The sequence below is a fragment of the Sesamum indicum genome, linkage group LG6 (genome assembly GCF_000512975.1).
Source record: "Sesamum indicum cultivar Zhongzhi No. 13 linkage group LG6, S_indicum_v1.0, whole genome shotgun sequence".
NCBI classification, from domain to species: Eukaryota; Viridiplantae; Streptophyta; class Magnoliopsida; order Lamiales; family Pedaliaceae; genus Sesamum; species Sesamum indicum.
Window position 1 is genome coordinate 23,173,921 of NC_026150.1, and position 13,384 is coordinate 23,187,304.

Consider the following 13,384-nt stretch of genomic DNA (forward strand, 5'->3'; position numbering starts at 1 on the left):
AAAAAAAAAAAAAAAAAGCCACTAAGCAGAAATCCAGCTTAATACTCTATTGTAAACACGCCCTTATTGATTAAGATGCCTTTAATCATTTCTTTAATTAATTAGTTATCAAGAATTTTCTATTTATTAGTGTTAATCTATTTTGTCGGTTTTAATAATTCATTCATGTTATTTTCTTAAAATATACTTAATTAAATAAATTTAAATTATGCGCATGCATGGGGTGTGCTTAATTAAATTGTTGGTATATATAAGAAACCTAATTCGTAATCAAAGTTGTCATTTTTGCTGATGCATAAATTATGAATATTGTCTAGTGTTGGGTGTAAACCCTCAAGTGATAAGCCCAAATCAACTATTATAAAGAATAGATAACACAAAATATACAGACCAAATATTTTATATTTAACAATACAATAAATGAAAAAACAAGAACAGTAAGAAGATAAATGATTTTGGTTCAAGGAGTCAGATTTGGTAGGGATAGCCAACGGCTACTCAAGTCGGCAACCACAACACCTATTACTATACCCAAAACAGCCACCAAGGCTTCAACCACTCAAACAACCACCAAGGCTTAATCACTTTGAACAGCTTCGGTCATATAGACCCCAAAACAACCACTAAGGCTTCCGCTTAAGAAATAGTTCACGAAGAACACATTTAGCAGAATAGTTTTTGTTGTGTCTGTTATTCTTACCAGAAGCAACTGAGAAATATATAGAAAGAGGAGCCATTGATGACGGTGTGAGAGAAGAACGACGAGGGGAAAAAACAAGGAGAGAAGACGATAGCTAAGCTTACAGAGAAGAAAGTGAGATGGAGATGAAGAGGCGAGAGAATGAGGGAGACATAGGTTTAGGGATTCTGCAAAATGGGGGGTAATAAAGACTAAAGGGATCGGGTCGGGTAGATGGGTCTGGTGGTGTAAATGGGCTGAGAGAAAAGGGAAGGCCAGAAAATGGGATAACCTTCCAGGTGAGTGGGTTTAGGTGGCTTTGGACTTGGGCCTACCAATTGGTCTTAGGCCATAGTTTCCCAACATCTAGGGAATGATTGCAGTGTGAATATACAATCATGGGCAGGGGGTTATCCATTGACACCCTTTGGACAGACATGTCAATATAACACTGAAATAATTAGGGTGAAAAATGAAGTGGATCTATAAAAGAGGAAATATGTATTCGGGTTTACAACTTTAAGGTTGCATTTGAATTTAAGAATTTAAAATTATGAATTTTAAATTCTTAAAACAAATCTTTTGATTCTAATTCTGAATCATATTTTATTAATTTTATTTACAGATTTAATTTGTTTTTTTATATATAGTCATTTAAAATTATTTTTCAAAAGTTTTCTGTCAAATCAAATCAATCAAGCCAATTGCACCCTAAGATATAGTGATGTCAAAGCAACTTAATAATAAGGGAAGCTTTTGCATTAAAAACTCTAAACTCTAAAGTGCAAATGCTTTTTGGTATGTTTAATTTCTCTTGATCAATTTTGGGTGATTGAGAATTTAATGCCCTGATCCCTTCCCTCCCCACCCACTCCCTCCACCCCAAAAAAAAAAAAAACAAAAAAATTTAGTACCCCGAAGCCATAATTCAAGTTTGATTTTAGGGATAACAATTACAATTGATTGTTTTGATATAATTATACATAAATTTTTAAATTTTAAAAATTACTTTTTGTACTGTTGAGATTAGTTTTATCTAATAAATAGATTTTTGTTAGTTAAAAAAATTCGAATTTATTGGTATTAACAAAATAATTGAATAAAAATTAATATTTACCTCTGATTAACTTACTAATATCCTATTAAATATTAAAAAAATATTTTTTAATCAAACTACTCTTATACATCTTCACACAGTTGTATTGCATGTGATGATGTATATTTCACTTTTATAAAAGTATTTTGGTCAGGAAAATTTTATCTTGCATGTAATAAATCAACCAATGGTAAAATTTTGACTAATAGGAAATCTATTTACTAAACAAAATACGCATCAAAAGCACTAGAAATGAATTTTCAAATTATATTGAGTTTATGTATAATTATATCAAATTTAAGGGATAATAGTGTAATTATCCCTTGATTTTGTAGTTACGTTTATTTTGCTCTTAAAAAGAGAGTTTTGAAATATTTTTGGATTAGTTGTTTGTGAAAGTTTATATTGCTGTTATTTTGGAATTGTTAAAGTAATGTTGAGAGACAAATTGCCGTCATCATTAATATCACTTCTTTGAAAATAACCACCACGATCAATAAAAGATGAATTGTCTAAAATGCCCATAATTATATTTATTTCTTCCACAAATATCAATTTTTCTTGATTAATTGATTTTATTAATAATTTTAGATATTTAAAGATAATTTAATTTATTAATTTTGATCAATTATTTAGTTATATTTAATTAAATTGCAATTGCTTATTTTGTATTATTGTTTACCTCAGGAGTAAGGAAACCAAATAAACAAAAACACTCAAAAGCCTCAACAGTACTCTCCGGAATAATCTAGGGCAAAGACCTTTCTTCCCTCCCCTCTTCCATCACTCTCTCTCTCTCTCTCACACGCACACACACAATACACACTGATATTCTCGTGTAGGAAAAAGCGGAACAGGAAGATAAACCCCACTCCACAAGAAGGAAACAGAGCGAGTCATTGCAGCTAACTTGTTTATAGTATGCCCCCGAGCATGGAGACTGAGAATTCCACAAACACTTCTCGAGCTGAAGAACTCAAACTCCTCGCAAATGAAGCCTTCAAAGGTATTGTGGACAAGGGTTTAAGGGTTCTTGTTTTTCTCTTCTGGGATTTTTTTTGTTCTGCAGTGTTGACTATATTATGTGTATTTTTTATGTTACTGTGTCTTTGTTGATTTTCGGGTTCTTGTTTTTCAGCGCATAAATATTCTCAGGCTATTGATTTATATACGCAAGCGATAGAGGTGAATAAGGATAATGCAGTCTACTGGGCTAACCGTGCGTTTGCTCACACCAAATTGGAGGAGTATGGAAGTGCTATACAAGACGCCACGAAAGCTATTGAAATTGACCCAAAATATTCGAAGGCGAGTCTGATTGTTTTCATGTTTTTGTTCGGGGAAAGGGGAAATCTTCTTTTTGTGTACTGGGATTGAGTAAAGGAATCAAATGCGTGCGTGGTACTGAATTGACTTTTCCCAGTGCAGGGTTATTATAGGCGGGGCGCAGCATATTTGGCAATGGGCAAGTTTAAAGATGCTCTGAAGGATTTTCAACAAGTGGGATTTCTTCATTTGTTGCCTTTATTTTATTTTATTTTAATACATGCTGAAGTTATGTTAATTCTTTAGCAAACTTTTTATGTTTGTTTTCTTTTCCCCCGTTTTCCTCTCTCTCTTTTTCCCCCCAATGATTTGAGCTTTATGCTTTTACTAAGGGGTGTTTCTTTGTGTGCATGTGAAAGTTATATAGAGAGGGATTTTGGTTCATTGTGAATGAGCTAGATAGCTGGATGTTGTATGCTGTATCGATGGTAAACATTTGACTGTGTGCATGCATGTTGTACCATGGGCAGATAATCATGTAAGAAAAGAGGGAATTTACAAATAGAAATGCTCAGTTCAATTTAAAAGTTTTCAAATAGGCTCGATTGTTTTTTCCTGGTTCTAGTTTGATGTCATGATAACATGCAAGTTACAATTGACTTAGGATTTTTTATATTGCCTGAAGTGCCCAGAAAATCTTGTGCCTTGGTCTTCCAGTTAAAAACAGATGATGATTTAATGTCTTCATACATATAGAATCCATAATCTGAACTGCATTGAGAGTACTTTCTACTATGCTGTATCATTTTTCAAAGACTAGAGTTAATGTGTTTTCTGTGCTTAATATTAGCAGCACAGCACAGACATGGAGATATAAGGAGAACATCATAAGAAAAGAAAAAAACAATATGTTCATCTTTGTCACACTGCTTTGCAAGTTATACAGATCAATCTACAATGAGGAACTTCCATTAGGAGCACAGCCGTGATGATAGCATCTGAGAATCGTTCTAAAGTATAACCAGGAATATAAGGATTAACGGGCTTTCAAATTAAATCCTACCATGGTTGTAAAAAAGATTCTGAGATTCTGTTACTTTGTAAATTAAGGCTTCGGAGGGTTCTGTATCATTTTCCAGTCTGCAGATCAAGGCTTGCAGACTTTAGAAATCCAAATATTTTCCAACCAATGTCTGAAAGTGATGAAGGGTTTGTGAATAACCAACTTCAGGACTCATTTCAGATTCAATGCAAAATTATGGCTGTTACTGGAAACATGGTCCTATGCCTTATAGCAAAGTTTGATAATGTAGGTCTAACGTCCTACAATTTAAGTGGAGGCTAGATCCCATTCTCCCTTTTTTCCTTCTTTTGAGATGAAGCATCATGACTAAACTGGTTTGTGTATGAGAGGTAAATGAACGGGGCGGGTTAGGTTTTGGTTGGGTCCAAGTGTATCGGGTTTGATGCGTGTTGGGAGTGAAACAATCCAAATATGTGGGTCCAGATTCGAGAATGTGTTGGTTTTGGTCTGGATGGGTCCAAGGAACAATCTGTTTATTCTAACCAAAGCATTTGACTTAGAAGATAATTGTAATACTCTGTCCACTTTTTAAACTGGACATTCATTATAGTTTGTAGTGTTTTGAACCCAATCAAAACAGTGTATTTATTCTTTTATGTATATATTATTTTAAATATTTATGATTGTTATAGTGATGTTGTAGAACATGTATACAATCTTTTTTTATAAAGGTAACCATTATATAGGACATTAATATTCTATGATTTCATATCTTAATCAATGGATTTCTAAGCCTTCACGAGGGAAACAATTTACCAGCTTCTATATTTGCAGTTGCATGTAGTGTTAATGTGTAAAAATATATAGATAGATATATATAACTATATATAAAAGTATGTACTCTCATAAATATCTTAGTAAGCATTTAATGCTTCTAGATTATTGTATTCTTTGCACTGATTACTACTACTTGAGCGCTTATTGGGTTAGACATTGTAGCATTTGAGTTGCTTTGTATAGTAGGATCATGCATGCTATGGAAAAGAAATGGACTAAGACATATCTATAATGTGGACGATACGGAGTATATGTGAGTATTTTTGTTGCATTTATCATATGTAGATATTTACTTTATTTTGGATAAACACTGGAAACCATATTCTTGTTGTTTCTTTTACTTTGGCAGTGAATCATATATACAAGTAGTTAAATTTTCTGTAGAGGTTGAAATGAGCAAATTTTCCTTTAAAATATTCTACGTATAATAAAAAATTCAAAAATTTAAATACTACTTAGATTTAGTGAAGAAAAGATATATAAATGGAATGAACTTTTCTTTCCGTTGGGGTTGGGGGTTGGACCCAGTTGACCCATTTCATACCCAAATCAAATTAAATCAGTAGAACTCAATCCAATTTAAAACAACTTAAGACCAACCCAACCCGAGGGTCCTAATTTGTCTTGCCACCATTAAGTTTGCATTTACATTATATCAATTGTGGTTATATGTGTTGACTTTGTGTAGGTGCTTTAGATCTGCTTTTGCTTTCTTCTTTAGCATACCAACAAAGTCTGTATGAGTTACTCACAAGATTTTGAGTTTGGAATGCCTATAGGTTTTGAATATTTCTGTGCTTAATTTATTTTTCTCTTTAGTTTGGCCTTTTGTGCATGGTAACCTAGTCAATGTTTGGTCTACTCATGGGTATTATACTTAAATGAAGAACCATTCTACTTCATTTAGTTCTTCTATGGTTGCATGGCTTATTTGAGTCTCAACGTTAATCCACATGTCCAAATACTCTATCAGCATCAGTAATATTCTTGACTTCAGTCTCCCCCTTGCATTCTTACATGCTTTTGAGATGATCTATTATTTCTTTGTTAAAATTTCTTCGGCATCTTCCAGGAAACCACTTCTATGTTGTTTTCAGCAAAAAAGTTTTATTTTACCGATCCATGTTAACTGTTTGATTTGTTGTACTTTAGGTCAAAAAATTATGTCCGAATGACCCTGATGCCACCAAGAAATTAAAGGAGTGTGAGAAAGCTGTGATGAAGCTAAAATTTGAGGAAGCTATTTCTGTACCTGAATCAGCAAGACATTCAATAGCTGACACAATTGATTATCACGCTATAGGTATGCCCAAATTTTCCTGGAAAATTATATCTTCTATTATTTTTGCTGCCTGATCTTACAAGTGATAGTGTTAGTTATCCGACATATTCAACTCTCCCTGAATATCTCTAGAGTCTAGTCTTATTTGATCAATGTTAAATATTTCCAGTGATTGGATTTCGTTTCTGGTCATGAGATTCCTGCTCTGTGCTACAGTTGATTAGCAATTTGAAATGTATGGCAGATGTGTTGAGTTGTTTCCTGTACTTCTTGTTCTAGTAGACACCTCAAATGCTTTTGTCATGTTCAATTTGTGCTGTGGTTGTGTATGGAGTTCTACTGTTTAGACTTGTTTCCATCTTCTTTCATCCTCCACACAACAGAATAACTCTTTTTGGGAACAATATCAAGAATCAATCTAACGTTGGGATTATTTATGGAGCAGTATCTTTGCTTCTTATGAATACAGTTATTCCGTCATTTTTCTTTGTTCTTAAGCAAGCCAATTTAGTGGCGGATAAAAAGTATGAGTTCTATCTGGCATTTTCTGTAGTAGGATTTATTGAGCTTCCTTCTTTCAGAAACGTCTATTGCATTTCTCATGTCATGGATATACAACAGAAGGTGTGAACTAATGGCTGTAATTAATGGGATCGGGTGAGGAAAATGAAGTGTATATAATTAAAATATAGTTATACTAAATGGAGGACTGCCTTTGCATGAGAACAGAAGAACATCATTTGACTTTTATATTGCATGATAACAAGTATGTAATAATGCACATTGGTAACTCTTATACTTATAATACGTGACCTCTCATTATAGGGACTAGGCTAGGCCCATCTCATCTTATGTTAACCTGAAAGTAACTGCTGCAGCAGCGGCAGTAGCACTACTGGCAGTGTATGTGGTAACTAAAGCAGCCATTGCTTGGCAAGTTACAACAGCTATGGCAATTGTGTTGGTGGTCTGGGGAACATGTTTGCAGGATTACTGCAAATACAGTTTCTTTACCAAGGATCGCTAAAATTTGAGTTTTTGATTTATAAGAGAAATTCATGTCCTAGATGAGTCTGTATGCTGAACAGGATTGTTGACAAGACTTTATCTATGCTTCACTGCTGAATGTTGCAATCTAGCCATGGATTGGCCAAGGTAACTTGCTCTAATCGAAATTGGATAACTTTTGAGACTTTTCTTTGTGATACTGCTCAACAGATCCTTCAATAAAAAGCCTCCAAGTAGTTGAGGATGTCATTTTCTTTATTTGCCTTTTTTGCAATGTCTTTCAAGGACATTTAGAAAGAGATATACATTTCCTTCCCTGTTTGTTTCTAAGAGTTGCATTAATTTCTGTGATTTGTTGGGTTTAACTGCTTCAGCTTCTTGCTGGCTTCTCAGCTGCAAGAAAAATTAAGGGCAATATCCCAAGAAACTCATAATACGTTTATGAGTTGGTGTATGTTCTATTCACTTTGTGTGATCTAATAGGTTTTAGTTTTTTATGTGGTCATCAGCCGTGAAAGTAAGAGGGACAGATTATAGTTGAAAAAACCTACTTGCAAAAATCTGAACTTGTGAATTAATTCCTAGAACCTGTTGATAAGAAGTCTGTTCTTATCTAATTGTGCTTCTACTTTGATCTTCGTCCACTTTTTCCAAGTTAAAAAGATTGGTAACTATTGAGAATTTAGGCAGTTTCTCTTAGTTGGGATTTGCCTAACCACAACCTCAGGTGTAAAAAATGGAAAAATATTTGATGATCTAATGTATAACCTTCCTTCTTGAAGGTCAGAAATCTATAAATGGATAGCTCTTTATCAGACCCATTTTACTTTTGGAGAAAAATGCATTAACTTGTCAAGCCACACTTATCAATGGTCTAGATTTGGAGGTTACGAAGCAGTGTTTGGAACAAAATGAGGTCTTGACATCACTAAATTTCAGTTTTTTCTGTCCTGAAGCTAAGATGAGAAGGAAGCTTTGGTTTGCAATGGGTAGAAGACCTGGGTTGTCTGAGCAGTAGACAGACAACAGTGTTGGGGCTTGCGTTGGTGCTATGCATACTTCTCGAGGACCTTTGTCATTAGGGTCCATGGGAGTATTTTCTGTTCAATTGTTTAGGTTCTTTGAACAGTAGGGATCAGAAGGAGCTGTGTAGAAGGTTAAATTTTCAAGGCCATATAGACTGGAAATTGGAGAAATTATAGTAAGGTAAAAAGTGAATCTCCTGGTATTCAGTCTGGAATCTCATGGCATTTCTTCCACCGAATGATTACACCCCTCAACTCCCATGGATGGCTGCGAAGGATTTGTGCACTCTTCATTTAACAGTTGTCCCGGTGGCTGTGATTGATTGTATACCTATTTCAAAATAATGCTGGTGGCTGTGATCAACTGTAGTAATATAAATTTCAAACTACTCACAGTGGAAGTTTTCATTTGTGCTAAAATATCTGAAGAATCCAACACATGCTTCAAGAATACGAGCAACTTCAACCAGATTTCTCATCTCATCTATTAAGAAGCAAATACTACTTATGCAGCTCAGAATTTCAGGAATATGGATAACATTTTGTAGCTAAGATCATTGGGTTAGCAATTTGAGTATTTCGTCTGTTATGGTTCAATAGAATGAACTGCTACCACTGTGTTATGTCTTAAAGGGTTCAAGGCTAAAGCATATCTGGAATGATTCTCAACAATTACCTTCTTTCTATTATTAATTTTTTGCCACTTTTCATCATGTAAGTTTTTCCCTGACTGTGCAGCTAAAGCTGTATTACTTGAATAGACAGATGTGTGCCTGTTACTTCCTACTCGCTATGTCACCGTTAGCTAATATCATAGAGTACCTTGGACGTTCTCTAGGCATCCAGTTTTTTCTTTCTAGACGAGTCTTAGTAATAATGGGATGTGCTATAAATGGTTTAATTTGGATAATCTCGTCATATAAGTTTTTCCCTGACTGTGCAGCTAAAGCTGTATTACTGAATAGACAGATGTGTGCTTGTTACTTCCTACTCGCTATGTCACCGTTAGCTAATATCATAGAGTTCTTTGGATGTTCTCTAGGCATCCAGTCTTTTCTTTCTAGACGAGTCTTAGTAATAATGGGACGTGCTATTGATAAATGGTTTAATTTGGAATTAGTTTCAATGCGATGTGCAGTACTGCTGCTTTCTTTATATCTTATACTCCTAAAGAAATATAAGGCCCCCAAATAAAATTGATTTTATGTTTTATTTCAATACTAGATGTGGAGCCACAGTATTCCGGGGCAAGAATAGAGGGAGATGTTGTAACATTGGATTTTGTGAAGAAAATGATGGATGACTTTAAGAAGCAGAAGTGCCTACATAAAAGGTATAGTTTGCTGGCAGAATAATGCATGTATTTTGTAATTTCAGATTTCGTACTTTTTACCTGTGTACTTGTGTGAGTACTGCACTTGTATATCTATCTTTACTTTACCTTTATCTATAGTTATTTTTGGTATAAGAAGTTATTTCGATCTAAGGGATTATTTCTTGGTTATAGATATGCATTCCAGATTGTGCTGCACACCAGATCTTTGCTGCGCGAATTGCCATCTCTTGTTGATATTAATGTCCCTGATGGGAAGCATTTCACGGTATGCGGTGATGTACATGGTCAGGTAATATTGATTCCTTCACCATATTAGCATCATATCTTTAGTTGGTGGGTTCCCCACAAGTAATGCATGCATGACGGTTCTTTTCTTGTTATTTAGAAGTGATACTAACAATATTATATATTGTTTATTATTCTCCCTAAGAATGTTGTCTTGGCATTCACCTGGTGCAGAGCATTCATATTTGAGAAGACATTTGTACTTGACCACAAAAAGTGGGTAGAGGAAACATCGGGAAATCCTTTTGGATAGTGTGAAGGCACATCAGTATGAAAAGAAAATTCATGCATCCCTTAACGTTCAAGTCTCGAAGTGTTTAGTCTATTTTGAACTTTTATCATGTTGTTTCATCAATTAATGAGTTTAAGATGGTTGATGGATCTTCTATTTCTTGTTTTATGCCATGCTTCAAACTATGACACAAGATCATGATTCTTTTTTTGTACTCTTTTCGTGCAACCCTGCAGAAGTAATATATATTTATGACTCTTTTTATGTGGTTGCAGTTTTATGATTTGATGAATATATTTGAGCTCAATGGACTTCCGTCAGAAGATAATCCATATCTGTTCAATGGGGACTTCGTAGATAGGGGTTCTTTTTCGTTAGAGGTCATTCTCACGCTGTTCGCCTTCAAGTGCATGTCTCCCTCAGGTGATACACGCGTGTTTTTTTATTAATTGCATCATTATTTCCGGACACCTTTTCAAAACTATATATCCACTGTTAAAAAGTACAGGAATAGTAGATTTATTTGATGCTTGTATATGTGTCAGTTATTTACATTAAAGAAACACGCGATGTTGATTGTCTTAATTTCAATTACTTCTTCAGACTAATGAGAAGTGATTTTATGTGTATTTTAATTTCAGCTATATACCTTTCTCGAGGGAACCATGAAAGCAAGAGCATGAATAAGATATATGGTTTTGAGGGTGAGGTCAGATCCAAATTGAGTGAGACATTCGTGGAACTATTTGCAGAAGTGTTCTGTTGTTTACCTTTGGCTCACGTCATAAATGAGAAAGTCTTTGTGGTTCATGGAGGCCTTTTCAGTGTTGATGGTGTAAAGCTCTCGGACATCAGAGCAATTGATCGGTTTTGTGAGCCTCCCGAGGAGGGTAAGCTCCGAATGGGATTATAATTCCTTATTTGTATGTTTCATCTGGTTTGTCTAGTTGTTCTACTACCCATGTCGGCTCCTAAATTTTTTTGTTTGTAAATTGTCCTGTCACCCGTGTCGAGGGAATTCACCTCCCCCCACTCCTTCCTGTGAAGTTTGATATGGTATCCTTTTTATGATATACTACTGAAGAGCATATGCTTTGTGGGCGAGTCTTACCAAATATCAACTGACCATAACCATGTCAACTGGTTATCCTTCTTGTGAAATGGTATTCCTTTTTATGATATGGTAAGGATTAAGGAATGCCTACGGAGCTCCATGTCTGAGTTTAAATAAACTTTAGGGAGAGGTCTTGTAGGACCATAGCATATTGGACACCTAGCCTGATTCAGTTCTGGTGGACCCAGAAAAGGCTGGACCAATGGATAAAGGAGAGAATTATGTTGGCAGCCGGAACTGTGTATCTTGGAAGGTGATGGAAGTTTCTATACACAATTAGGGAAATAGTGACCCTGATTATCTTTTACTACTGAACTTAGAGAGAGATCAATTTCCCCACAAGAAATCAGTATCTGCGAGTTCTCTTCTATTTAAGAGTGAGAAAGTAAATTTAACTATTAAAAAGGTTGGCTTTATCCATTAGTTTAATACATTCTCTATAATCCTTTCTGCTGTTAGCTTGAAAAATCACAAGCTGAACTTCTGAAACAGGTGAAACTTACTGACCACATGTTATTATCGCCGATTAGCAAGTATGATTGATGTAGGCAGTATTCATGCATTTCTGTTCATTTTAACCAGGATTGATGTGTGAATTGCTGTGGAGTGACCCACAACCTCAGCTTGGGAGGGGACCAAGCAAACGTGGTGTTGGTCTCTCATTTGGTGCAGATGTAACAAAAAGATTTTTGGAGGACAACAACTTAGGTTGATCTCCCTGTCTTTCAGACGAGCAACCATTTGTTTATTTTCTAGTCCATATTGTGTATTATCTTTCCATCAAGATAATATCAATTATTGAATTTGAGCTTGTTGTTCTACAGATTTAGTAGTAAGGTCACATGAGGTTAAGGATGAGGGTTACGAGATCGAGCATGATGGTAAACTTATAACGGTATTTTCTGCTCCAAATTACTGTGATCAGGTAATGTGGTTTTCTTATCCAACTTATGTTTTTGTGCGTCACCCATCAAATGCTATGCTAATTCTGGAACCAGACAAGTATTATTTTTTTCATATATATTCTATTATGCTTTTGGTATCTTCTTTGTTTCAAGTCTCCCACTTTTTGTCCTGAACAGTCATGAACGAAACTCTACTCTGCCCCTCCATTTCAAATTTTCAAACTTGTTATGGAAAATTAACAGAGAAATATGTTGCAATAAGTCAACTAATGATCATGTAGGTTATCCTTGTGCAATTTTTTGAGAACTTGGCAAGTCCCTTTGTGTTTTACATTTAAGACATTTATCTCCTACCCTTTTCTGGTGTGCAGTCCCCACTGCCTCCTGATTAGCTATTCTCAGGAGACTTAAATCTCCATACAAAATTCTTTGCAGCAATATACATAGTGGGAAAACTGAAAAGCTCACCACACATTTGAATTTTGTTTACTTGACACAGATGGGAAACAAGGGCGCATTTATTCGTTTTGAAGCCCCAGACCTGAAACCCAATATCGCAACATTTTCAGCAGTGGTGAGTAGCTTCTTTCCTTGAGGCTTCCCCACCCCAGATTACAAGACTTAGGAAAATGAAAAAAATGCAGAACCAGGTTTTTTTCCCTTGTGTTTCCTTTGCTATCTTTGCTGGAAGGGAGGAGTTTGGATTTGTATCAAGGCGAAAAAGACTAGTCTTCTTTGTTTAGCATCGGCTAATATAATAATGCGATAGATAATTAATTGTAGATTGCTTTTGATGATTGCAGCCACACCCTGATGTCAAACCAATGGCATATGCAAACAACTTCCTACGAATGTTCGCCTAGTACATAACCCTATCTTGTTATAATATCTACTGCAAGACACTTCTTACTGCCCAACTGCAAAATGGTGGTAAAAATGGCTGAAGACACGGTTTTCACTTTTCACATTGATCAAGGATAACATGTGTGCACTTGATATCTGGGATTCTTTTCCTCAATTGCTGTATGTGGCCTGGAAATTTAGGCTCAGCTGTGGAAAGTAGTAGGTGTGCCATGTACAACATTTTGCTCCTTCATTTGTATTCATATTAATTTATGTAAGAAATATTTTGATTTTTGGTTGATTTAACTTACCGCTCCTATGAAATAGCTAAATTTCTAATCCTGTCCTTTATTTAATTGTACTTTCCTCCAAGTTCTGAATTGTTGAAAAATTTAAATGAAAATCATCAGCTGATCACTGTCCTGGAGTTCAAGAAACTTGAAAATGACAAA

At 35.1% G+C, this 13,384-nt stretch overlaps 1 protein-coding gene across 1 annotated transcript; it reads left to right on the forward strand.

Annotated features, from left to right (window-relative positions):
- LOC105165587 (serine/threonine-protein phosphatase 5) lies at window positions 2,474–13,271 on the forward strand. The gene is made up of 12 exons (XM_011084650.2): window positions 2,474–2,781; window positions 2,914–3,083; window positions 3,204–3,275; window positions 6,055–6,205; window positions 9,442–9,550; window positions 9,725–9,842; window positions 10,346–10,493; window positions 10,712–10,960; window positions 11,767–11,892; window positions 12,009–12,109; window positions 12,589–12,663; window positions 12,893–13,271. The coding sequence occupies exons 1-12, from the start codon at window positions 2,697–2,699 to the stop codon at window positions 12,950–12,952; spliced, it is 1,464 nt and encodes a 487-aa protein (XP_011082952.1). The 5' UTR covers window positions 2,474–2,696; the 3' UTR covers window positions 12,953–13,271.